The sequence below is a fragment of the Lytechinus variegatus genome, chromosome 18 (genome assembly GCF_018143015.1).
Source record: "Lytechinus variegatus isolate NC3 chromosome 18, Lvar_3.0, whole genome shotgun sequence".
Lineage (NCBI taxonomy): Eukaryota > Metazoa > Echinodermata > Echinoidea > Temnopleuroida > Toxopneustidae > Lytechinus > Lytechinus variegatus.
Window position 1 is genome coordinate 4262836 of NC_054757.1, and position 27960 is coordinate 4290795.

The following is a 27960-nucleotide window of genomic DNA, read 5'->3' on the forward strand; positions in this document are numbered from 1 at the left end:
GCCAATTGTTACATAAATCACTCACAGTAGAGATATCATATTTTAGCTCGTTTGGCACTCAAATCATTCATAAATTGTCTACGAAGTATAAAAAGATGGCTGTCTTTACCATGGATAAATTAGGAAAGAGCACAGTATGCATAAGAAACAAACATACAACTTAATACAAATTTTGACTTTTGGCTTCCCATAATTTTAGCAAAGAGTTAGACCATGGTCTAAGTTAAACCTGACTTCAGAATACGGGCCTTGTGGTTTAAAATACCAATCTGAATATCTCAAGATTTCTGAATATCTTTACAGGTGATCCTGATGATATATATGATTACTATGACAGCTGGGGGAAAACAGATAACACTATGGTTAGAGATGGCGATGATGATGATGACGACGATGATACTCAGGTAAGTGTTACCATGGCAACGAAATCACCTCATGTCTAGCAAAGGCACACAAATGTTTTCACCCCTTTAGAAATTTTATTGTGAAATTTGTGATATAAGGTAATATTTTTAGCTCAAAATAAAAAAAAAATTCAAGTCAAGATTTAATTGTACGTAGAACCTCATTGACATGTACATCAATGTTTTGTTTGAATATGACAAATATAGCCATGGAAATTATGATATTGATATTACAAATAATATATGAATTAAAACAGTATTAAACAATCCTAGATGATATTGATAGCTACATAACAGTAATCCAATGATATAGCAAAACCAATCCATTTTTAGGGGTGAAATTAAATCTAAATTGTTAGGTGGGAAAAGTACATGTATATAAAATTTTGCCCCAATAGTACAAATTGCAATATCATAATATTTTATACTGCATTTGGACAAAGTTCTATTTGAAAATAATTTAAAATCCAGCCTTCAGAAAATGTGTTGAAAATTGCAGTTTTTTGCCATTAATTGTGCCGTATCTTTCTAATAAGTGTATTGCAGACTTGCTATGGAGGGATGTAGCATTTTAATTATGAAATACCTACTAATGCTCCAGTTTCTATTTCTGCTACTTAACATTTGAATAACAAGAGCAAGAGTACCACTACAGCTTAGATGGCGCATAATAATTTTTTTTATTAGTAGTAGTAGTATCACTATTATTATAATTATTATAATCAATTATTTGATTATTATTGTTATTTGATTTATTCAGCTTTAGAGCTTACTTATTTAGAGCTTGTTTAGAGCTTATTTGTGGTTGTAAATGCTACTAAAAGATGATTTGTATTTAAGGCTGCTTCTTTTATTGTGTAGCATTGTCTGGGGAGGTCTTTGTAGTAATAACAGCAATGCTAATAAATATGATAATGATAAAATACTAATCCCCTATCTTATACCATCTATCTATTATTTATGATATCAATTTGATGTAATAATAGTAGTAGTCAAACTAGCTTTGGTGACTACCCGTATAAAACGGCTTTCAACGTTTACTCATGTGATCATGTCACGATGCACCCTCATGTTTCTCATTTTTTCGTAAAAAACACTCCACTAATCTACTAAGTATTGGGTTATGTGACCTACCAATTCGGTGAAATGCTACAAGCAAAATATGAATCATCATATAACGTTAATAAAATAATTCAAATTGTCATGGAGAACAGACTAACATCCTCGCACGGTATACGACCGACTGCCAAGCAAAGGTTCTTCTGTGAATCAAATCTGAAAACCATGGGACACTGCCGGAGTTTCTCTCGTTTTACGAAAATGATTGGAGATTAAACTGCTTCTTAGATTACCCTTTGCAAAATTGAAGTGAATACAGGAAAGATTATGTCGAGGTCGAGACTTTTGGACTTGCATGTTTTGTTGCACACATACATTGCGATGCTTGTGCAGATGCATTAATAGTCCCATGTACCACAAAATTTGTTTGCACTTCACGATTAGTCTTACTAACAAGCGCTTGCAATTCAAAAAATATTGTAAAATTGTTAGGTAAAGTGCGAAAAGACTCAGGTCATGTTTGTGAAAAACTGTAACTTTTTGTGATTTACTGGCTGGCATGCAAAATAACATAGTGTTGACCCTACACTACGTAGATTAAAGGACGCCTTTTCACAAAAATACTCAAAGTGTGATAGCGTGCCATGACTTACTGAGTTAACGTTGCAAGGCATGTAAAACCTATAGTTTTACTCCCTTGAATGATGTGGGTTTTTTTGAAATACATGTGCGTCCCAGAAAAAACGAAACCGAGATTTAGCGATCATTTATCATAACTTAATCATAAATAAAATAGACAAATGACCTACCAATTTAAAGCTTAGAATCCCCTCTTTCATCTGATATTACTTAGATTATTTCTTATTCACGCATGAGTGAGCAAAAACAATTTGAAGAAAGGATACCAAAAACTCATTTGGCGGGGGGTATCTGGGTTTCAAAAAGAAAACCACATTTCTGAAAAGTTCAATATCTGCTCTTTAATTTGGTACCTAAATAACAGAAAATGGTCAAGAAATAACAAAGTTCTGGTCATTTGAAATAAGGCTTTAATTTCAATAATTTCATAAAATGAAGAGGTTCTCCAGGCTGGCTTTCTAACTCACTCGACACTCCGTTTTGTTGACGATCAGCCATGCATTAAATCTTTTGTTCACCATGCGAAAGCTTCTGTGGGAAACCGGTGAAAACACGTTTATCTCATGAAATTATGGAAATACAAGCCTTATTTCAAATGACCAGAACTTTGTTATTTCTTGACCAAATTCTGTAATTGAGGTACCAAATTAAAGAGCAGATATTGAACTTTTCAAAAATGTGGTTTTCTTTTTGAAACCCAGATACCCCCCGCAAAATGAGTTTTTGGTATCCTTTCTTCAAATTGTTTTTGCTCACTCATGCGTGAATAAGAAATAACCTAAGTAATATTAGATGAAAGAGGAGATTCTAAGCTTTAAATTGGTAGGTCATTTGTATATTCTATTTATGATTAAGTTATGATAAATGATCGCTAAATCTCGGTTTCGTTTATTCTGGGACGCACTGTACATGTATGAATTCAATTCTATTTTGAATCCATCATTGTTGATTGTTCCCCCTAATACTTTATGCATCACAGCTATGCATTTCAAAAGAAGGATACTTTGTCAAATATCTATAGAGTAGCATAAACAATAAAATGTATTTGCAAATGCAGATTAGAATCACAAAGTGAATTATATTATATCTTTTGCTGGCAGATAATCTTCTCTCCTGCCGAGGTATGAGTTCAAGATTTTTTTCCATCTTGTAAACATACTACATTGATCAAACATAAAGTAAACAAAGTCCTCATACCATATTAATACACCACGTAATGGATAATTTTAGGTAATATCCATGATTGTGAAAAAGCTTAGCAACATTTACCTTTAGTGTCCTACTGCACAATATTCTGCGACCTGCTATGCCCATTGATATTTAGATCCATACATTTTATTGTTCGAAATAGACATGAAATGAAATACTCTGAAAATTTGCTTTGCCCATAGGGTTAGGGTTATATATGTTTATACTGTGTATGTTAACCGTCCTAAATCACCAAAAGAAGTCCTTCTGATAGTTTCATGGTCCTTAGTGAAGCATTGGATTTTATTTTTCTTCCTAGAAAATAACATCATTGAAGAGTTCTGCTATATTTCATTTCACAGTAATGCACTCAATGAGATCATTGATTATTTTATTTGTTTGGAATACACACACTAATATATACAAAGTAAAAATGAAAATGTGCCATACATACAATTCCTTCGGTCAGAAAAAATTTTATCATCCAATCTAATCTAAACCGTGGTTTGATTACCAAAGTCGAATTCCTATTTAACATGTCACTTCTTTACATTAAATTGTGAAATTAATCATTCCATGAATATTTACTCTCATGCTGTTCCATCTATTAAAAAAAATGTTTTTATGAAATTAATGACAAGTTCGATGAATTTCATATCTAATAGGAAATTTAGACCTACCTGGACCTATTAAGATATTTGTTAACTACAGGTTTTGTGAAACAGGGTCCTCGATCATCTGTCGTTATTATTTCTTAGGATCATATAAAGTAGTATCTAGATTACAGAGTTTGAATGGTATGAAATAGGATCCCAATTCCATACTTTTTTTTATTTGTAGTATTGGTTAATATTCCTACATCTGCCATCTTGTTTTAAATGGGGCACACATGGACCTGTTTATGAATTTGTTATAAATCAAAGTGTCTTTTTAAACAGATACCATTGTCCAGGACATCAGGATATTTAGACAAATTAAGTTCAATATAACAGAACCAGAGTCATCAGATCAGCTATTTTGATGGCTTCCTTCTATCCCACCGCTGCCACCATAAAGCGAGGCCTGCTTCACATAAATTTCACAACCCCAAATTTATAAGTATTGATACCAATGTCGAAGATACACATAGAATTTTTTTCAGACCGATTAAGTTTTATGAAACAGGGCCAGAGTCATCAGCCATTTATTCAATGGCTTCTTCTATCCCACTGCTGCCACCATAAAGTGAGGCCTGCTTCACAAAAATTTCACAAGCCTACATTTGTCAGTATTGATACCAATGTTGGAAATGCATATAAAAAAAAATTCAGACCGATTAATTTTTTTGAAACAGGGCTAGAGTCATCTGTCATATTGATGGCTCAGCTATCCCACCACTGCCACCATAATGAGGCCTGCTTCTCTAATCTCTCACAATCCTATCTTATTTTACTGGTAATGATACCAATGTCAAGGATAGTAATAGATCAAGAAGACATATATATGCTTTTCACACTGCATTTCCTTAACCCCATACTATCTCTTTTTCGATTCACACTGTCTTTCTTAACCCCATGCTATCTTTTTTTCGATTCACACTGTCTTTCTTAACCCCATACTATCTGCTCAACTGTGGTTGATCACTATCCCTCAGCACATGAATACTGATGATTTTATTATACAGAGCGTGATTAACGTGCAATTCGACTTCTGTGATTGGTTAATGCTTAGCCCCACTTTCCTTAGCCCAGTTTCGTTTTCACACTGTATCTCTTAGCACCGCAATTGTGGTGCTAGCACCACAATAAGCCGGCTAACCCTGCTTTTTTGCAGGGCCAGATAGTATCGTACTATTTACCGTGCTAGCCCACTTTGCTAAAACGTAGTGTGAAAACGAAGTGGGCTAAGCTTAACCCTGGGAAATTGATGGGGCTAAGACCCCCCCTTAGCCCCACCAATTTAGGACAAAAAGTGCAGTGTGAAAAGCATAATAGACCTAAAATGATTTAAAGTTTTATGAAACAGGGCCCGAGTCATCAGTCATTCTGATGGGCATGGGTTCATGGCCCACTGCTGCCGCAATGTATTTAACATGGCAAAAACAAGGGGGTTGTTTCATAAACTGTCACAACTCTTTTCTAAGTTGATAAACATCCCATGCAACAAATTTTTAAATCAATGTCAAAGATGATGCTATAATAGCAAGAGAGATAGGTCTGAACCTTCTGATTCTACATAATTATAGGTAAGTCACAATGAGTCCCCAAGAAAAATTAGAAATAAATTTGGTAGAAAAAAGAGCGATCCTCATGAAATTAATAAAATGTGATTTGTTTACAGGATTTGCCTCCACCTCCTCCGATTCCACGAGATGCTCGCTCTGGGCCTATTTCGGTAAAAAAGAATATATATATTGCCCCCTTTTTGAGGGGGTTGCCTCTTTTTTAACACAGCTAAAAAGTCCATATACACACAGTCATGCAGACTAAAAAGCATAAAGTTGGTTCTAAAAATTTAAATGTGCTGTTTACATAGACATAGCAGAGTGGTGATATTTGTTGTGTGTTTCATAACCACCAAAATGTATTTGTTTTGTGATTTGTCTTTGGAATATTATTTTCGCTGTTTTCAATTATTTGTGAATCTTATTCTTCTTCCATGTTTATTTCATTAATTAACACCTTAAAATATGTTTTCTAACCAAGGTTGTTTCTTATTTCCTACTTGAAAAAGTGTGTTGTTTTTTTTTTGTGGAGAAAACAGTTTCATTTCTAATCCCTGCATGTGTATATTTTCTCCATTTCATATCCTGAAATTGTCTTTCTATATTTTGCTGGTAGATTTTATTAAAATATTTACTCTCCCTATTTTTTGTGTGGTTCTGTAGCAATCTTCTTGTGTATTTTTTCCCTTCAATTTGAGCATGTCAACAGTAGAGCGTACCATATAGAGATATAAGCATGTATTACTCTTGACTAACGTAAATATACTATCTTTTCCACTAGCCAGTATTGCATTATGATATATGTTTTTACTAATCCAAGATATAAATATCAGCGATTACATAAAAGGTGTAGTAGCTCTTGTGAGAGAAGGAGTGAAAGAATTAGCTATTGGCCTAACATTTAATGTTAGAGAGTGTGTCTATTTAGAGATATTGGATGATTTGTAAATTTCAGATCTATATGACTTTTATCCCCCTCTTGCAACCAAACTTATGCCAAAAGTAGTAGCAGCATGCTCAGTACATGCAGGAGAGGTAGTAGATATAGTAGTACTAGTCGTAGTAGTAGTCGTAGTAGTAGTCGTAGTACCAGTAGTAGCAGTAGTAGTAGTAGTAGTAGTAGTAGTAGTAGTAGTAGTAGTAGTAGTAGTAGTAGTAGTAGTAGTAGTAGTAGTAGCAGTAGTAATAGCAGTAGTAGTAGTAGTAGTAGTAGTAGTAGTAGTAGTAGTAGTAGTAGTAGTAGTAGTAGTAGCAGTAGTAGTAGTAGTAGTAGTAGTAGTAGTAGTAGTAGTAGTAGTAGTAGTAGTAGTAGTAGTAGTAATTTTTAGCAGTGGTTATAGTAATAGTAGTAGTAGTAGTAGTAGTAGTAGTAGTAGTAGTAGTACTAGTAGTAGTAGTAGTAATTTGTTACAGTGGTTATAGTAATAGTAGTTAGTCAGGCAATTTTTTTCATGGGATACTTTTCACAACTTACTACCTAAATCTGCAACATTATATAAGCTTTAAGTTTGCAATGAATGGGGATTTCCAAGGCTCTGTAAAGCATTTTGGGGGCTAAATCACCCCAGCCCCTATGTATTTTTTCCCTAAGGTAGTAATGCCAGCCATTATGACTGATTAACTTAGACATAAAATGTTTCCTACTGAATGTAACTGATTATGTACCAGCTTGGTATTGATGCAGCAAAAAACTGCATTTTCGAGTTCCTATGGGAGTTACTTCAACAAAAAAAGTTGTGGTATAGAAGTACTAGTGGTAGTAGTAGTTAGTAGTAGTAGTAGTAGTAGTAGTAGAAGTAGTAGTAGTAGTAGTAGTAGTAGTAGTAGTAGTAGTAGTAGTAGTAGTAGTAGTAGTAGTAGTAGTAGTAGTAGTAGTAGTAGTAGTAGTAATTTTTAGCAGTGGTTATAGTAATAGTAGTAGTAGTAGTAGTAGTAGTAGTAGTAGTAGTAGTAGTAGTAGTAGTAGTAGTAGTAGTAGTAGTAGTAGTAGTAATTTGTAGCAGTGGTTATAGTAATAGTAGTAAGTCAGGCAATTTTTTTTTTCATGGGATACTTTTCACAACTTACTACCTAAATCTGCAACATTATATAAGCTTTAAGTTTGCATTGAATGGGGATTTCCAAGGCTCTGTAAAGCATTTTGGGGGCTAAATCACCCCAGCCCCTATGTATTTTTTCCCCTAAGGTAGTAATGCCAGCCATTATGACTGATTAACTTAGACAAAAAATGTTTCCTACTGAATGTAACTGATTATGTACCAGCTTGGTATTGATGCAGCAAAAAACTGCATTTTCGAGTTCCTATGGGAGTTACTTCAACAAAAAAAAGTTGTGGTATAGAAGTACTAGTGGTAGTAGTAGTTAGTAGTAGTAGTAGTAGTACATGTAGTAGAAGTAGTAGTAGTAGTAGTAGTAGTAGTAGTAGTAGTAGTAGTAGTAGTAGTAGTAGTAGTAGTAGTAGTAGTAGTAGTAGTAGTAGTAGTAGTAGTAGTAGTAGTAGTAGTAGTAGTAGTAGTAGTAGTAGTAGTAGTAGTAGTAGTAGTAGTAGTAGTAGTAGTAGTAGTAGTAGTAGTAGTAGTAGTAGTAGTAGTAGTAGTTAGTAGTAGTAGTAGTAGTAGTAGTAGTAGTACAATTGTAGTAGTAGTATAGTAATAGTAGTAGATGGAGTACTGATAGTAGTTTGAATGATTGAATATTTTTGTTTTTCTCATACCCTATCAACTGTTTCTGTGTCTTTCTTATCTGTGTTCATATGCTTCTGTCTCGATGTCTTAAATGAACACAGCCAGCAAATACTGATTGCTATCCTTGTATTTTCAGAGCCTGAGAAGAAACTTCTACCTGGTATTACCAAAACTAACTGTCTACATGGGAATAGCTCAAACATAACCATTTTTCATATTTTCAGTTTTCATAAATGTATTCATCTCGTTTCAAAATTGGAAGCTGGATGTGTATGCATGTCTTACAAGTATAATGTCAAATACCATATGATCATTTTGTACATTTTCCATATGTATTTATGTAATTCAAGTCATTGTATAGCTATTCATATATAACTTTTTATCATATTACAAAAACATATTTTTCATATACATGTATCTGTTTACCTGTAAAATATGAAGTTTTTAATCTCATTTTTACCACCCTAGCGTATTCGCCTGAATTGATGACTCTTTATCATAATGAACTCTTTTGAATAATATCCTTCGTGTTAATTTTTATTCATGAATTATTATTCTTCTTTAAAACAATCTACCTTAATATTTTTTTTTCTTTATGTCATGATATAACTGCCCTAATTATGAAACAAATCGTCAGTATTTTACGAACTGCCTCGAAACACAGCTGCTCTCCAAAACAGGATTTGGAGATTATTGTGTTCAAAGTTTGGAGGCTTTTCAGACACCCATAACTTTGTGCTTTGAAAGAATTCAGATCAATTAGTTATACCAATTTAAAGCATATATTCTATTCTTTTATTATGTACAAAATTTTGTTTGCAAATTCGTATCCATTCTTTCTATATTTGAAATGAAGCGCATGTATGCATTTCAGAAGCTAATAATTTTCACCAAACCAGGGGGTTTGAGTTACTTCGTAAAATCATGCGCAGTTTTTTTATCAGTTCAAACTACGGATTGAGCCATTTCTTAAAATCATTCTTGCCTTGCGCAATTCTTTTTTGAGGCACAAACCACATACACGTAGCATGTAGGCCGGATCCTTGACTTGTGCGCAATTACAGAGACTTTATAGTACACAAAGTATGGTTTGAGCCAGTTCGTGAAATCAAAGGAAGTGGTTGAGCCGGTCGTAAGAAATTTAAAGATGCTCTTATTCTTTAAATAATAGAAAATTTGGCAAATCAGTAGAGTGAATCACAAGCTTTCAGAATATGCAAAAAAATAAATTCTAAAAATTTGACTGAAAATTAGGTTTGAGTCAGTCTGTAAAATCACTGACGAAATAAGTGTATAACCCTTCATATAATCTCTAAATCTTTTTTTCACCCTTTTTTTTTTTTTTTAATGGGTAAACATAGGATCACATTTTTGTTTGTAGTTTGTAAATGGATAATTTCTTTTTCTTGCCATGTCCGAACCTTCAATATTCATATCCGTCTTACAAAGAGTTACGATTGATCCAATCAATCGTAAACCTATGGAAATCCATCAGTTTCATGATTTTTTCTCCATGATATTTGCACAATGTCCTTTGTAAACAAAGAGAAGCACAGTGAATTTTCAAGAAAACAATGAGTGCATGGATATACATCATAGTTAGGAAATATTTTTAACAGACATGCATAATAGATGTAAACGTTGCTGGCCGTCCATAGTTGCGAGTGATCGGATCAATCGCAACTCTTTATAAGAAGGGGCCCTGGACTGTATCTTCAATTTTCTTTTCTAGTTCTATCATAGATTATTGGGTGTTTCACACCCTTGTGATATCACTGTGGATTTTGATCAAAATCTTAAATTGTCATAAAATAAGAATTTTCAAACAATTTTGTGTCATCATCATGTTTAAATCATGATCTCTAAAAGGTATATATTTTAATCACTTAAGGGCTCAAATGGATTTCATTGTCATTGTTTCTCATTTATGTTTTCTTTTCAGCTGTTGAAGCGCTTTCATATTTGTATACTCTTTTCTTTGTGTGTCCAATGTTTTTGCAGAATAAGCTGGTTTACTAACATTGCTTACAGTATGTGTGTTATATATCTTCATGCATATTTTGCAAATAATATCATACATGACAATTACATCCCAATTCAGTCTTTATCATTTTTATCTAACCTTAAGCGGAAGAAGGGTTCTTATTTAATATTGAGTGAGGTGGCATAGGGATGTTCTGACCAATGAAAGCTTTGGGAGCGTGCCACGGTGCTATTTGTAAGTTAAAAATGGTTCAACCCCACAAAGTTCTGTCTACTCGCAAAGTTCCAGCACCTCTGGATTAGTCATATTAATGGCCCTCAAGGTTTTGAGAGGAGTTTGTCAAATTACAAAGATCCACTTCAGTTTATAAAACAATTGAATACACATTATATTTGGGTATTATTGTAATTACCCACACTCATGACCTTTAGAATGGTCCAAGCGTCCTAGGCTTCTGCTTTGTCCAAACAATATTGGCTATTTCTTACTATTGCGCTCACTGATAAAACTGTACAAAATGAACCTTGCATGCATGGGCTATTTTTTTTTTACTCATGCCCTGACAGATCGAACTGTTTTCTATGAAACTTGTATGGATAGGCTATTCCTTACCGATGCCCTCACTGATAGAACTATTCTCTACGAAATCATGGGCTAATTTATACTAAAGCCCTCTTTGCAACTGATAGAACTGTTCAAACTGAAGTATGTATTCATGGGCCATTTCTTACAAGTGCCCTTGCTGAGCAATGTTCAAAATGAAACTCGTTTTCATTGGCTAATTCTTACTAGTGCCCTCACTGATAGAACTGTTCAAAATGAACCCTGTATGCATGGATGGGCTATTCTGTACCGATGCCCTTTATACTGACAGACCTGTTCTCTATGAACCTTGTATTCATGGGCTAATTCTTACTAGTGCCCTCACTGATACTGATAGAACTGTTCAAAATGAAACTGGTTTTCATGGGCCAATTCTTTCTAGTACCCTCATCAAAAATAAACCTTCTATAGAGGGGCTATATACTTACTATTGCCCTCACTAATGGTCATTATTTGTATATATCCTCTTCTCATGGTAGGACTACGAGACCTTGGACAGTGAGGCCTCCTCCACCACCGTATCCCACCATGATGCGCCCCCATCGGTCCCTGTCAGCAGTCCCGACGAACGGCCGGAACCACCCGCAGCAAGTCGGAAGCCAGTCCAAGCTCAGAGCGACAGTAAGTGAGCTTGTTTTGATAGCATCTAAACTGGTTCAAGACTCTAGGAAATACCAGGGGTGCTGTGTAACAGCAAGAAGTAATGATATTCATAATATATTGTATGGCTCAGAATGATATACCAGAAACTTTGGAATATTCCACAAGTTAGGGTATACCGCACAAATTGTAGATGAGTGCAATATTGGCCTGTAGACCAAATGGGAATTCAGACAAAATTGATAGTAGACCATATGGCCCGTATTCTAAACTCGGGTTTAAATAAAACCCTGGTTTAAAGTTGTGGTTTAACTATGGAGAGCCAATTGGGGTACAAATCCCTAACAGTACACATCCAGATAATTAGCTTATATGACACCCTTACTCTCTGGGAATGATAACTGAAGTATTCTGAAGTATTTTTCTTCGTTATGAAAGCAAAATGAAGCAAAATAGTAAACATAAGAAATATACAATATAAACAGAATGTTAGAATTTTGGGCTCCCCATAATTTTTAGCACAGACTTAGACCTTGGTCTAAGTTCAACCTGACTTCAGAATACAGGCCTATGGGCTTAGCCTATATGGTTTTAGACTATCTGAAAAGTAGACCAACTACATGTACTTATAGACCAAGTGGATATGAACCTGAAATCATACATTATTTGTTTTATAATATTCTTGTATACATTTGAATATTCCCAGGCAGAAATAGAGAACCAGATGCAAAGCTCCAGAGCCTGATCGACATCCAGAATCGCGTGAAGGACAATGAGATCAGTATGGACGAAGCAGTCAATCTATTCCGGCAGTGGGAAGAGAGCCACAATCATACACAGTCGATGAGTACAGTAAGTAAACCCTGTTCACACTGAAAGTTATTCTGGATCTGCAATTTTACTGATGAATATTAAGGGATTTGGAACAAACTCGACAAACCCGTAACAAGCATTCACTTTGCCAAGATTCAGACTGGCGTAGATCTTCATACATTCGTGAAAGTTGAAACACATGAACGCTATGGCCCAGTGAATTAGTCTTCAGGCTTTCAAATAGAGGGTCATGGGTTCGAATCCCAGCCATGGCATGAACTTCTTTGGCAAGATATTGTTCCACATTGTGCTGCTCTCAGGGATGATAATAAGGGATGACAATATATGGGACCCGACACTGCTAAGTCCGCAAGATATAGTGTCAAAAAAGTTTTCATCTTGTTTATTATATATATATATCTTAAAACTTCAAAGTTATACAGCATGAAGAAGAAGAATTACTCTTTCCAAAAAGCCATCTTTTAATTTTTAGCTTGTGAAGACTAAATTACTATTTTGCCGTATTTCAGAAAACCTTCTCTGACGATTTATTCTAAGTTTTGGGGTGTTGTGTCACATATTATATCTACATTGAAGCATATCCATATTATATATATCTAGTGAAGAAATAACAATTCTATTGTCCGCAGCGTCGAGGTAATGGGGACCGACAGAGCAATATACAGAAGTTATTCAAATGGAAGCAGGGTCGTCCAAATACTGGTAAGTATTGCAGAGATTACCCCCATCGACCTTTGATACATACATGTAAATCATTGCATAGGATATGAAAATTAATGTACTTTTGCCATTGTCTTCATCCAGAGCAAAGAGCAGATATTTAGTGGCCTTTGCAAACAGCAGTGCATTTTCTTTTATTTGATCTTTCTCAGTGTATCTGCTGAATAAAATTGCAATTATACACAAAACCTGCATAGTTCATTGATGAAACTCTTTCCTCCTGGCTCAATCCTGTAATCTGAATTTGGACCTTTGCTTCCTGAAATCACCCATTTGAATAGGCTCTAAGTCCAATACCTTGAAATAAGTTATTTAAAAAAACTGGCTTGTATAGAATTTTGTTTTTAGACAATTTACCCGATTATCTTTTGTCAACATGATAAGGGTATTGAAGAAAGGTTACAGAAAAAATATTCAAATAAATCCCTTTGTCAGAAACTTTTTTTTGAAGCAAACATAATTCTTTCGCTACCAGTGTGAACTACAATTTTCCATGTTAGGAGGCCCATGCACAAACCTATCTTAGCAAAAAAATGGGAATATACGTATTTTCATATTGCAATATCTCTTCAAAGTCCATTATTGGTCGACTTAAGATGCAGGCCCTGAGTTTGTAATTGCCGTCAATAACAAAAGCGAGCAATTTCTGATAAATTTGCTCTCGGCCAATCAAATCGCATGATTTCAGTAGCTTAAAACAGTGATATGTAATGAATCGTAACTTGTTATTGATTCAAAGATTTATGAAACGGGGCCCTAAGAGGGGCATTAAGGGAGAATGAAACCATTGGAACAAGATAGCTTGTGTGAAAACAGAAAAATCAAAGAAACAGATCAACAAAAGTTTGAGAAAAATCAGACAAATAATGAGAAAGTTATGAGCATTTGAAAATTGTGATCACTAATGCTATGGAGATATCAAATTGGCAATGCGACAAAGATGTGTGATGTCACTTGTGAACAACTCTCCCATTACTTTAGTATATATTTCACTTGAATTGCCTCTTTTATCACATCTATCCATAGATCATGTGTTCTTTCTACATGAGGGCATGTAATACATATTTTTTTAGAATACATCATGGATAGAGAGTTTGTATCATCATAAGAAAAAGCAAAAAGAGACATTTTGAGGGTATTTTATAGTCCACCAAAGGGAAAGTTGTTCATCAGTGACATCGCACATCCTTGTCGCATTGCCAATGGGAGGATCTCCATAGCATTAGTGATTGCAATATTCAAATGCTCATAACTTTCTCATTATTTGTCCAATTTTCTCAAACATTCTTTATTCTTATTCTTTGATTTTTCTGTTTCTACACAAGCCTATTTGTTTCAAAGGTTTCATTCCCCTTTAAGCTTCTCATAACCCAACCCCGTTCTGAACCGAAAATGGGTAATCCATGTATTAGGAATCATATTTGTAATGATGACTGTGGGCATGCGATGTAGTGGTCCCCTCTTGGTACCCAGACCGCATAACACTCCTAATAACCTTTTTTTTTTAATTCTGGGGGCCGTTTCATAAAGCTGTTCGTAAAATAAGAGCGACTTTAAGAACGACGGGTGAACCTTTCTTACGAGCTAAACCATCACCAATACAATATACCACTTACCGCATGAAGGGATCACCAATCGTTCTTAAAGTCACTCTTAACTAATGAACAGCTTTATGAAACACCCCCCTGTTTTGTTTCCTGATGTGTTATGTGCATCTTCAACTCTCCCATGAAAATTGACATTCAACATCAGTGATGGCTCTCAGGTGGTCATCTGATAACATACGTTTCCTATGTGCAATAGTCAATATAATAAATATTACCCCTACTTCCCCAAGTCGTTATGCTGCCTTGTTAAATGCCCCTGCCAAATTGAAATAAAATATGTTATTTTGTATTCAATCATACTTTATTTTGCGAAAAGAGAGCCCTTTCTCCAAAGTAAATGCACCTTTTTCCCTATAAAGCAATGTGTTTACATGTGCATACCGAACATACATTCATCATGTGAAAAAATATATATATCACACCCTTCTTTTCCCAAACATCAGGTGCATTAATGATTGGGGTGCATTCAAGGGCATTTAAATGTGGATTCAAGATGCGTTCAAAGGTGTATTCAAGTTGCATTGGAAGGTGTATTCAAGTTGCATTCAACATGCATTCAATATTTTATTCACATGCATTCATACACTCAAGATGTATTCAAGGGCATCCAAAGATACATGTACATTTAAAGTGTATTCAAAGATGCATTCAAGATGTATTCAAATGTGCATTCAAGAGCATTCAAATTTGCATTTAAATTGCATTCAAAGTACATTAAAATTTCTACCAAGTATTCAAAGATGCATTCAAGATGTATTCAAATGTGCATTCAAGGGCATTCAAATTTGCATTTAAATTGCATTCAAAGTACATTAAAATTTCTACCAAGAGTTAGAATTAAGGATGTAAAATGTTCAAAGACTTGACAGCTGACGACAGCTTCCCTAACCATAGAATCTTTTAAACTTCAAATTCACACGATAAAGATGATGATATAGATCCTCTTCCAAGACGGGAGCCTCCGCTTCCCCCTGATTATGATTCTTTTGGTAGTGCACCCGGTAAGTTCCCAACTATGTCATCAGAAAATATATATCATCACTAGATCATCAGGAATATACAGCACATGTATTCTTATCACCACTAGACCATTAGGATTATCTTCTCACCATCTCTATACAGTGCGCCCCACAAAAAAGGAAACCCGTTTTCAGAGATAGATTTCACAATTATCAAGTTTGTTTTTTTTTACTATAAATTTGATACTCATGGCAAGAGTGGAATCTCATCTCGATTTTAAAACCAACAGCGTAGCAAATCGTTCACGCATGGCAGATTACAAACAAATATTGAGGCATATCAGAAATGATTTGCGGAGAAATTCACGTGTGAATCCGAATCCACTCTCATTTCAGGGATCAGTGAGAGAATCTTAATAAAGAATACAAAAGAAATGCTAATGAGCCAATCGTCGAATAAGCACGGTTGTCGAACCAATCTTATCCAATTTTTTTCTGCCCAAACTGGTTTTGACATTAAAATTTCAAACTCATTTTGCTCATTAATGTGTGAAGTGTTGGTCCCATGATAGGTACCTATATCAAAACAAAGAGGAATAATTGAAATATATGATTATGTAATTTAATTGCCTTTGAAGATAAGACATTGGAATCCCGGTTTCCTTTTTTCTGGGACGCACTGTATAACTTCATTATCTATACTACATTTTCTCTTTGGTATCTTAACCCTCTTGGTACGTCCTGGGTATCACTCAATTGTCATCACTTAACCACGGACATGGATGGCTACATCTTATTCAGTGTTAACATTTTTATTATTAACATTTTTATGGATTATAAAATGGGTGGGGGTTTTTGATATAAAAGCAAACAAATTTAACAGTACTTTGTATCACCTTATACAGTTTAGAAGAAGTTTCAATACCATTGAATAACACCTTTAATAATAACTTTACCATCGGTAGTAATTACCATGGAAACCTTGATATTAATTGGCTCTGTAGTACAATTACTCATGGTAACTGATAATGATGGCAAAGTTACTCGGTTTAGGCTTGCAAAATCAATTCTTTTTCATCCTTCTTTTTGTCCAGTATACCGTAAGTAACGGTGTATTAACCGCACCCCCAACTTTGGACTAAAAAAAAAAAAAAAAAAATTCTCACATTTACATGCATATTTGAGGTACGAAGAAACAAAATCTAAGGTTTTAAGATTTCAAAGTATCCAAAGAGATTACCGCGGAAAACTGCTGTTCTTGATCAATTCATCTACAAATGTTAGAAAGAAAGAACGGTCCCGACAATATTGGCAATTTACACACTCACTCACTGTACCTCACAGTCACAGTGTACACACACAGTACAGCACTGCCATTACATTGCAAACTACGAGTACCAGTCATGCCAGTACATCTTATCAAATTATGATCTGTGTCTTTCCCAGCGTAGGAGGAAGAAACATTCACATTTCTTGCATCACAACCTCACAATCACTTTCAGAAATTTGATGTCTTAGCATGAATTTTGGATACGGGATTACAGGAAGGTTCAAGAAACAAATAAATTGACATTTTTTCCAGTTGTTTTTTATGGCTTCGTGCCGTCTCTCTCGTGCGTGGTTTACATGGTATGAAAAGCAAACAGGAAGGAAAAAAACAAGCTGGCGCGAAACGGGACTTTGAATAGCGCCAGCTTAATTCGCACTATAACCACATTACAACGCAATCTCTAAGCTCACTCAACTCTCGCTCAGCGGTGACAAAATATTACCGAGTATGCTTGGCGTCTCTTTTAAATTAGCCAGGGAACTTCACTACTTTGAATCGAGAATAAAGTCAAAATTAGTGTCATGAAGGTGGGTGCGTTTGTTATGGACAACATTTAATCAAGATCGTAATAATCGCTTCCCATTACCCGCGGCTCATACCCCTCTAAACGACATTGCCTGGGCGGCTACGCCCGGCCACTCGACGTGTTGTGAACTGGCAGACATCGTACATGTACGGGAGGGGTTACGGCGGGCTGGCTCAGACCCGTCACCGTGTATAAACCGCACCCCCGACTTTTGCTTCTATCCCGCCAAGAAAAAGGTGCGGTTAATACACCGTTACTTACGGTATCTAGGATCAACAAAGTTGGCATTCTTTATACACCCTTTGGAATATCTCTTTGTAGTTTTAGAGTATGTCTGGGATCAGCAAAATCAGTAGCCTATACCATACATACAATTTGTGTTGTTTCTTCTTATTTCAAGAGTATTATCTTGGACCAGAAAAAATCTCCTGACTATACACCTTGCTTTATAGTTTCAGAGTACATATGAGAGCAGAAAAATCAGTATATTATCTGTACACCTTGCGTCAATGCTTAATACTATCAGAATGTATCTGGAAGCAGCAAAATCAGTACACTGTCTGTAGACTTTGCATTAAATTATTATAGTTCAGAGTAGGGGAAGGCGGGGTAAGTTGAGCATAGGGGCAAGTTGAGCCACCAGCCCCAGGCCAATAATGAATGAGTCAGACATTGTGGTGGTGTCATGTATTGATGACCCATAGCATAACCCCTAACCCCACCACATTGTTTCCAACTTTGAAACAAAAAGTAGTTTTTTAGAGGGAAAAATATGAATTTCAGCCAAAAAAGTAAAAAAGAGTGTGAAATAGATAAGTGCTTTATAAACACACACGTCTTTAAATATAATAAAGACATGATAACAACATTATTAGTCCAGGTATGGATCTTCATTCTTGTCATAGTCTTCTATATGATGGATGCATAATAAATGTGTGGATACAAAATTATCGCACTAAGTTGGGACTGGGGTAAGTTGAGCCAAACAGCATGGGGCAAGTTGAGCCATGGTAATTCCTATGGTAATGTATCTTAAAAAACAAACAAACCATAAAAAATCGATTGAAATGCAGGCTTTAAGGAGCAAATTTACATGACTGCTCTTTTCCTTTTACAGGATGTTAGTATTTAAAGAGAATTAGCAAGTGAAAAGACTTTAAACAAAAAATTGACATGCTGGTTCTCCCCCATACATTTTGTACATAGTTTTTGTGGCTCAACTTACCCCAGAAGGTGGCTCAAACTTACCCCATATATGGGGCAAGTTGAGCCATTTGACATCGTTTTTTTCAAAAGTCACGATGACCCTCAGTGTGGGGATAGAAAGTTATATATAGGTGGAAAATATTTCAGAAGAATTAAATTTCAAGGCAAGGTACTTATTTCGACAAGATTATTAATTATATCAATTCTAACATGCAAAAAGCAAAAACTGTCACAACTTACCCCGTCTTCCCCGATATGTGGGAGCAGCAAATCAGTACATTATCTATACACTTTGCATTATTTCATTATAGTTTCAGAGTTTACATTATCTGGGAGCAGCAAAATCAGTGTACTGTCTATAGACTTTGCATTAAATCATTATAGCTTCAGAGTGTATCTGGGAGCAGCAAAATCAGTACATTGTCTATACAAATTACATTAATTCATTGTAGTTTCAGAATCAGTCAGGGACCAGCGAAGTCAGTCAACTTTCTATAGGCCCACCCTAGGCAATTCGCGTTCTGTTCCCCATGCATCCACCTCCACGGCCAATAGCAATTTTAAAGGGGCTTTTGGTATAACAGTCTTCCTATATATGCATTCTGTCCTGCATCTTGAATGGTTGGTGAATGATTGCATGCTATTTTCACTTTTATAGATTCTTGTAAGCTAATTTTTGATCAGTAATGAGATGTTGTGCAGCAAATTGGCAACACTAGTATATTATCATTGTTGATGATGCAGAGAAAGAAAGGGCAGTAGTGAGAAGAAAATGAATAAATGTAAGACAAACTAAAAACATGAATAATTGAGAAGAAAGCCCTTATGTTCAATAGAAAGTGTTAAATGAAAGGAAAATTATTATTTTTTCTTTTAATTCTTACTTGCTGCCACACCTGTATTACATTCTCCTGTGAATTTTGAAATATAAATTTCCACAAAGACATCTTACATGCAAAAATATATTTATATTACTAAATTTAACGATGTTGAAAATGTGAGAATCTCTGCTGTTTGGTTTATATTTCATTGAGTCAGCTTGCCATTAAGTGCCAGTGTATTGTTTGTATATTTTATTCATTAGTTTATTTCTTTAACTCATTAACATTCCAACCAGTAAACCAGTGGTATATATAACCTCCTCAACTGATGTCATAATTCCCCTCATAAAATATTAACTTTAATTCAAATGTTTTTGGTGAAATTGAATCAAAGGCTTTGGGGTTTATTTTCATCATTCAATTTTCAAATCAACTACCCCTTGGGAAAAAAGTTCATTTATTCCATTATTAACCAAAAATGATCTGTTCCTCAGTAAATTCAATTATAAACTAGTTTAGTACTCATATTTCATGTTTTTGTTTCTACTAACCCTTGAGTCTAACATGCATTTGGTAGCTATGAATATTATTTTCTATACTTTTCTATTCATGATTAAATCTTTAGGAAATTTTTGTATTGAAATATGAACGATATTGATTTATTTATGTGTATTACAATAAATGGGCTTCCTTTACTTCATTTTGGTACAATTTTTTTTTCTGAGAGGGAAATGGAAAAAGTTGACATTAATTTGCTTGAACTGTTACACATAGGTAGTGCATAATTGTTTCATTTTTTGTCTCACCTGCGAAGCAGAGTGAGACTATAGGCGCCGCTTTTCCGACGGCGGCGGCGGCGTCAACATCAAATCTTAACCTGAGGTTAAGTTTTTGAAATGACATCATAACTTAGAAAGTATATGGACCTAGTTAATAAAACTTGGCCATAAGGTTAATCAAGTATTACTGAACATCCTATTAGAGTTTCATGTCACATGACCAAGGTCAAAGGTCATTTAGGGTCAATGAACTTAGACCATGTTGGAGGGATCAACATCGAAATCTTAACCTGAGGTTAAGTTTTTGAAATGTCATCATAACTTAGAAAATATATGGACCTAGTTCATGAAACTTGGACATAAAGTTAATCAAGTATCACTGAACATCCTGCACGAGTTTCACGTCACATGACCAAGGTCAAAGGTCATTTAGGGTCAATGAACTTTGGCCGAATTGCGGATATCTGTTGAATTCCCATCATAACTTTGAAAGTTTATGGATCTGGTTCATGAAACTTGGACATAATAGTAATCAAGCATCACTGAACATTTTGTGCAAGTTTCAGGTCTCATGATTTAGGTCAAAGGTCATTTAGGGTCAATGAACTTTGGCCGAATTGGGGGTATCTGTTGAATTACCATCATAACTTTGAAAGTTTATTGGTCTAGTTCATTAAACTTGGATATTATAGTAATCAAGTATCTTTATCCTGTGCGCGTTTCAGGTCACATGACCAAGGTCAAAGGTCAATGAACTTTGGCTGAACTGGGTGTATCTGTTGAATTACCATCATAATTTTGAAAGTTTATGGATCTGATTCATGAAACTTGTACATAAGAGTAATCAAGTATCACTGAACATCCTGTGCGAGTTTCAGGTCACATGATCAAGGTCACAGGTCATGTAAGGTCAATGAACTTTGGCCATGTTGGGGTTTTTTCTTGAATAACCATCATATCTCTGTAAGTTTATTGGTCTAGTTCATAAAAAGTGGACATAAGAGTAACCATGTATCACTGAACATCTTGTGCGAGTTAGAGTAGTATTCAAAGTCAGCACTGCTGCTATATTGAACCGCGTGGTGCAGGTGAGACGGCCAGAGGCATTCCACTTGTTATGCTTCAATATGGGTAATGTCACATCTGATATCAAATTCAATTTCCTATAAAGTAAGAATATTAATAAGCCTGTGATCCTTGCGACAAGGTTAGCCAAACATGCCTTGCCCAACCTATACAAATTTAATGTTGATTCAAATCATGCATTAGTGATCTGCAGCTGACACATCTGTGACAACTCTGTTTACACATATTCCTGTATCCTCTGGGGGAGGGTGCTATGAGATTATTATGTCACATGCATAAAGTCTTTTATTAGTTTGTTTTATTCACCTTGTAAATATTTGTTTACAATAACAAGAACAATTACAAGGACAGATAGAGGTTTGCATTCAGGTAATTAGTGGAACATTTGAATAAATAAAACTGAAGTGCTGCATGCATGTATATGTATATGGGAAATCTCTAGAAAATAACTTTTTTCGAAAAATCAACTCAAATGTGAAATGCCAAAATGCTAGCCGAAAAGATTCTCCTTGCAAATTGTCAGGTATGAGTATCTATTGGTTTTATCTGAATTATGGCAAATGATATACATGTAGGCCTATCTAAGCAAAAATGTACTTTTCACTTAAAATGGGATGTTATAGCATGTTTCAACTTCAGATGCCATGGAAATACCATTTCAATTCAAGTCAGTCATAAAGTGATTCATAATAAACATGTTTGTGGAATACTGCCCAACATGGTCTGTGTAGATGTGTTTGCTGCCTGAATGTCACATGTATGAAAGGCATGCATTGCATGTTTGCCCAGCATAGCAAAGGGAAGGTATGATGTTTGTATAAGGAATATAAACAGCTCTCACTCTTTTATCACCCCTCCAATCCACTACGAACAGCATCTCAACAAGGTGGGCGTCGTCTACGAGCGCGTTCGGAGCCGGTAGCGACGGGCTTCACATCGCTAAGTAAAGAAACCTCTTCATGAGAATTGCATGTTTTTGTTCGTGGATTGTTGTCACTGTGTGTTTTGCATCTTGAGCCTTGCATTACATCATGTCTGTGTCCAACTGCCCCAAGAATTAGTGAATGATAGTATTCCTATTTCCACTCCTTACACTCGTGATTACTGTGTGTTTTTGCATCTTGGATATTACATCATTGTTGTTTCCAACTACATTGTACTAAATTATATAGATTACCGAAGTGATGACGTCACAATAAAAACCCTTTTTTGTGCATTTCAGCATTTTAGATAGCATATTCTGGCAGAGCATGATGAAAAACGCCCCACTTTCAAAAGTTGGTGAGAATCGGTCCATGGGGGGCCTTAGATATGACCTCATGAATAATTTAATACAGGGGTGTGAGAGTTCAGATTTTCATCTGATTTCAGATTTTTTTGTTGGATTTTCAGCTGAATTTCAGCTTATATTTGGCTTTCCTTTGTAAAAAAAGTATGGGAGCTCTTTCTATTTCAGACTTTTTCAATACTCTTCAGCTTTTTTTCAGATCTTTTTCTTTGTGACCTCTCACACCCCTGTTAATAGCCCCATTAAAGTCAATGCATTATTGGCCCGTTTTCTAACATGAAGAACCAGGCCAATAGTACATTGTCTTCAATGGGGCTAATTATGTATTCATGAGGTCATATCTCAGGCCCCATGGACCGTTTCTCACCATTTGGTTTGTGGGGGGTTCTTCATCATGTTCTACCAAAATATTGTCCCGGGGGGGCCACTTCCATTCACGAGTGGATACCATGCGTGACCATGGGATCTCGAAAAGCACCCTAAACACGTAATTTCCATATTCTGAAAATGCACCCCTTAACAAGTATTGGCGTGTGAAACCCTACCCTTAACAAGTATTGGAGACAAAACGATGCTCTTGGCAAATATTCCCTGAAATGAACCCCTAAACAAGTACAGGAATGGTTTATTGTTACGGGTCCTTTGGTTGTCGGCTTTACCTTATTTGGTTTAGTACGACCCCACCTTCTACACCTCGCGCAAATAGGACTCTAAACACGTAGTGTTGGGGCAAAAAGGACATCCTTTATAAAACATTTTAATTTTGTTTTATCATCCCCGCAAATTCGACCCTAAACACGTAATTTTCCAAGCGAAATAGATACCCTTTTTTCATTATTTTTGTGTTTTTGACACCCTTTTCACGTTACGTACGTAACGTGCCCTATCGTGAAAAGGACATCCTTTTTACGTGTTTTTTTGGTCGCGCATGGTATCCACTCGTCAATGTAAGTGGCCCCCCCGGGAATATTGTATAAAAAACGCTGAAATGCAAAAAGTGAAAATTGATGATGTCACACTTCGGTACTCTATCACTCCTCCCTTGCCCTTGTTTTCCACCCCCCTCCACCTGGATGATATTACTCCTCCTCCACACTAATTTTTTTTTCCATTAATCCAACCCAACCCCCTTCTCCGTAGTAAATTTCCAATTCGTCCACTGCCAACTCGTCCACTCACCACATGGTCTACCTTCATTTAGTCTAATGCCATTCAATCCATCAATGTTTTGTCTAACAACCATTTGGTCCAATCATCACCTTGACTGATCACCAGTTCGTCTGTGACCATATCGTCTCACAACCAGTTAGTCTAATATTTGATTTATTTTCATACATTTTGCCCAATTAACACCTAGTCTAATTAGACCGAATGGTATATGGACCAAATGGCTATTGGACCAACTAGTTATTAGACGAAATGGTAAGTGGACAAAATGGCAATTAGAACATGTGAATAGTGGACGAACTGTTGGTAGACCAAATGATAGTGGACGAACTGATGGTAGACCAAATGATAGTGGACGAGTTGGCATTGGACGAAATGAAAATAAACCTCATTTTATCTCTATAATCTTTTCATCATGAAATGTTTCAAGTTACCAAAGCGTTCACGATATCTAGCATTTAATTCCATGAGAACTTATATATTTTTAACAAATCCCTATTCCAGGATAGACTTTAAAACCATTATCACCTTCCAACAGTGTGACAAATCTTGCCTGCAAAGCAAATCGTCCTTTGATGTTGCATCCGATTTCCATTTGTGTGTCCTTCAAATTGGCAACTGATGTTTGCAATCAATCGCAAGCAGTTTCTCATAACACCCCCTAGATACACAATGCATCATCATATCTCGATATCATTCACACAATCATATCTTGTAAATAAACTTATTTTATGTAGGAAAATGTATAATTTCCTTCAGCAAGAAATTTATCCACATTGTGCTTCACTCGACCCAGGTGAGGTGAATGGGTATCCGGCAGGATTAATTCCTTGAATGCATGAGCGCTGAGAGGCAGCTCGAGCTAAAGCCGGGGTAATGATAATAACAACGCGCCTCGGAATAGAATATTTCTAGATAGATGGTGCTATATAAATGCCTATTATTATTATTATTTGAAGTATAAGGTTAATTATATTTTAAGATATGACATTCACCATTGTATCAAATTTAAGCGTTATTTTCACAATATACCTATATATTAAGGGGTATTTTTCCAAAAGTGGTTTGTCTTTACATTCTCCATCATGCTCACAGAGGGATGTGAAAATATGAAGATTATCATATTAATCATGATGATAATGTTATATTTGATAATAATATATTTGTCTAAGTGCAGAAGGTAACCAACAATGACTCTACTTGCTAGAAGAATTAGCGGTTGGAATTGATTGAATCAATGTGATTTGAGTTTTGGAGTGAAAATATTAATGTATTGGGATTTCCTGGCTTGCAATTAAACCTATTCTGGACTCTAGGGCCCATATTCTGAACTCGGGTTTAAATTAAACCCTGGTTTTAAGCTGTGATTTAACTATGGAGAGCCAACTGGAGCACAAATCCCTAACAGTACACATTCAGTTTATTGACTCACATGACATCCAAATTGTTCATAACTGTGTGGGAATGATAACTGAAGTATTTTTCTTCATTATGAAAGCAAAAGGAGACAAAATAGTAAACATAGGAACTATACAATTTAAACAATTTCTGAATTGTTGGCTCCCCATAATTTTAGTACTGAGTTAGACCGCGGTCTAAGTTAAACCTGACTTCAGAATAAGGGCCTAGGAGTGCACAGGCAAAAGCTCGATCGCCTAACGTTATCACTGGAGTGTTAAAACCTCATATCTCAAAGTATTAAAATGTTGATGACAGCTCAGAAATAATCTCCGGGTTCGAAGCCCATCAGGGAAATCAGGGAATATTATTTTATTTTTTTCCAGTCAGGGAAAAATCAGGGAATTTGATTTTAAAAAAAACCCTCAAATGAGAGGAAAATGCCTCAAATGAGGGAAAAATCAGGAATTATTAATCAGCTCACAAGTCGAAAGCATGGTAGTCATTCAGACTGTGTTATATTTTGTTACATATCAAAGCAACATCCATTGAATGACTGGTTAAGGGGTACTAATTAGTTTTTGACATTATTGTTTCAATACTGAAAATCCATGAAGTTCACTGCAACAACTTCGAAAACGTGCAAAACTTAGAATGGATTTAAAGTAATTATCATGGAATTTTTCCACCTACATAGGGGATATATCAGGGAATCTTGTTTTCTTGAAAAGCTGGAAACCCAGAATCTTAGCAACATTACCTTTCTTGGATACTCTTCTCTACTGGATACAGAAAAATTTAATATGAGATTTTCCCATTGCCATACATATATTTCAACATTCAGGTTTGTTAGAGCTAGCTGCAAAAAAAATGATTAATTTTGATATTAGATTTTACACCTTAATGATGAATGAAGAGGAGGATGTACAACGTATATAAGCAACAGTGACCAAATGAAATCTTAAAGGGGAAGTTCACCCAGACAAAAAGTTTATTGTAAAAATAGCAGGAAAAATAATAAAAAATATTGCCAAAGGTTTGAGAAAAATTCATCAAGTGATTAAAAAGTTATTAGAATTTCAATAATTTGATTTGTGACGTCATATGCGAGCAACATTCCTACATAGCGAATGGTAAAAAATCAATGAAATGTTTTTTTTCCCAGAAAATTGAAAATGGTTTTCACTCTACCTTTTGTACATCAATAGGCAGATCATTTCACACCAGATCATGAATAGAAAACAAAATTAAGGCATCAGGAACCATAAAAAATTTGAATTTCAAGCATTTTATATCACATAAAACATGGGGCAGCTGCTCGTTTATGACGTCACAAATCCAAAACTTTGAACTCTAATAATTTACGTACTCTTTAACGGATTTTCCTCAAACCTTCACCAATATTTCTTACTATTTTTTCTGCTATTTTTACAACAAAGTTTTCTTCAGGGTGAACTTTCCCTTTAAATCAGTGTTCATCCTTTAGATATGAAATTCTAGAATCCAACACAATGTACCTGTAGAGATTCATCTTTCTAAATTATGTTGAAATTTTGAAATGATATTCTTTACTTGTACAACACTATCTCCATATATGTGGAAATAATTATGACTGGATGGAATAACATTACTTACTGATAGAATTAAATTTCATTTCATCCTACTAGAAATGATTATTCTATTTTTCATATTTATTATATGTTTATTAACACTAGTTCATTATCATTTCATTTTATATCATATCTTAACATCTTATCATTAGTTATTATTAGTTCATTATCATTTTTTATCAGATCATCTTTATCATTTTAAGTTACTATCTATTACTTCATATTGTATTATATTTTTTTCATTATCATATTGAATTATATTACAAGTTCATTATCATTTGATATTGTTTTATATCATATATCATGAAAGTATTTATTATTACCTTAAATTCATGATTATTCATAACATGGTTATGATTGTCATCATCAATTTTAACCAATGCTCTCATGATTTTAATATTGTAACTTTTAATTCTGTCGAAGCCAGCTATGACAAAGTTCTGAATGAAGCTTGCATCATCTCGGGTGAAATCTTACAAAAAACATAAATTTTCTTGGATTATAAAAAGAGTCGGTTGAAATTCTCACTAGTATCATTGCTCCTACTGCCCTTATTACCATTTTAATGACAATGAAACTGAATTTCAATTTGCCTATTTTCTAGCATCAAATACTTCCCAAGCACCCATCGGCAACTACCTCAATCCTAGTTACATGCGAGGATGCGATATTCATGGTCTAGGTATACCTTGATCTGTGTTAGAAATAGTCACTTATATCACAAAAGAAAGCTTTGCTTCCCCCACTCTCACACTATAGTAGCACCCCCCCCCCCCCCGAAGAAAAATCAAATAAAAAGGCAAAATTTGCACAATATAGGGAATAGCAAAGGTAATATCACATTTGTGTGCGTTTTGTGTTCTAAGCTTTGCTTCATTGTTTGATGTATAATATATTATTGTTGTGTATGTCATTAACATATGTCTGCAGGGCGCATAGACCTCCACCGTCTGGACAACTCACTTTTATATGAATAGAAGTATATCAAATTTGCTGATTAAAATAAATGTTATCATTATGCATATAGGATGATCTATGATAACATTATTTTCATGGTATCCTATTTGCATTTTTTTTATACTACAAGTAATACAAGTAGATCTATCATTATTTATTAGCCTGGGTTTTCTGTGGATGTTTGCTGCACAAAAATGATTGGTCAGTTGTGTTAAAATTTTGATCTGTAACTATGGAACTTTGTACTTGTAGTCGTTCTAAATACTTGATGAGATAATAATGTCTCTCGCATCTCTACAAAGATAAAA

At 35.0% G+C, this 27960-nt stretch overlaps 1 protein-coding gene across 34 annotated transcripts in view; it reads left to right on the plus strand.

Moving 5' to 3' along the window:
• LOC121431651 (phosphoinositide 3-kinase adapter protein 1-like) overlaps positions 1 to 27960 on the plus strand; it is a 127610-nt gene that overhangs the window by 77465 nt on the left and 22185 nt on the right. For 19 of the 34 annotated variants that reach the window (XM_041629255.1, XM_041629256.1, XM_041629257.1 and 16 more), the window contains 8 exons: positions 304 to 404; positions 5610 to 5663; positions 11244 to 11385; positions 12071 to 12216; positions 12828 to 12900; positions 18999 to 19121; positions 22107 to 22175; positions 27300 to 27377. In XM_041629255.1, the coding sequence (XP_041485189.1) occupies positions 304 to 404; positions 5610 to 5663; positions 11244 to 11385; positions 12071 to 12216; positions 12828 to 12900; positions 18999 to 19121; positions 22107 to 22175; positions 27300 to 27377 (786 nt within the window). Of the gene's footprint in view, positions 1 to 303; positions 405 to 5609; positions 5664 to 11243; positions 11386 to 12070; positions 12217 to 12827; positions 12901 to 15451; positions 15527 to 18998; positions 19122 to 22106; positions 22176 to 27299; positions 27378 to 27960 lie in introns of all 34 variants that reach the window. The other 15 variants (XM_041629262.1, XM_041629271.1, XM_041629270.1 and 12 more) reach the window with 10 other exon arrangements.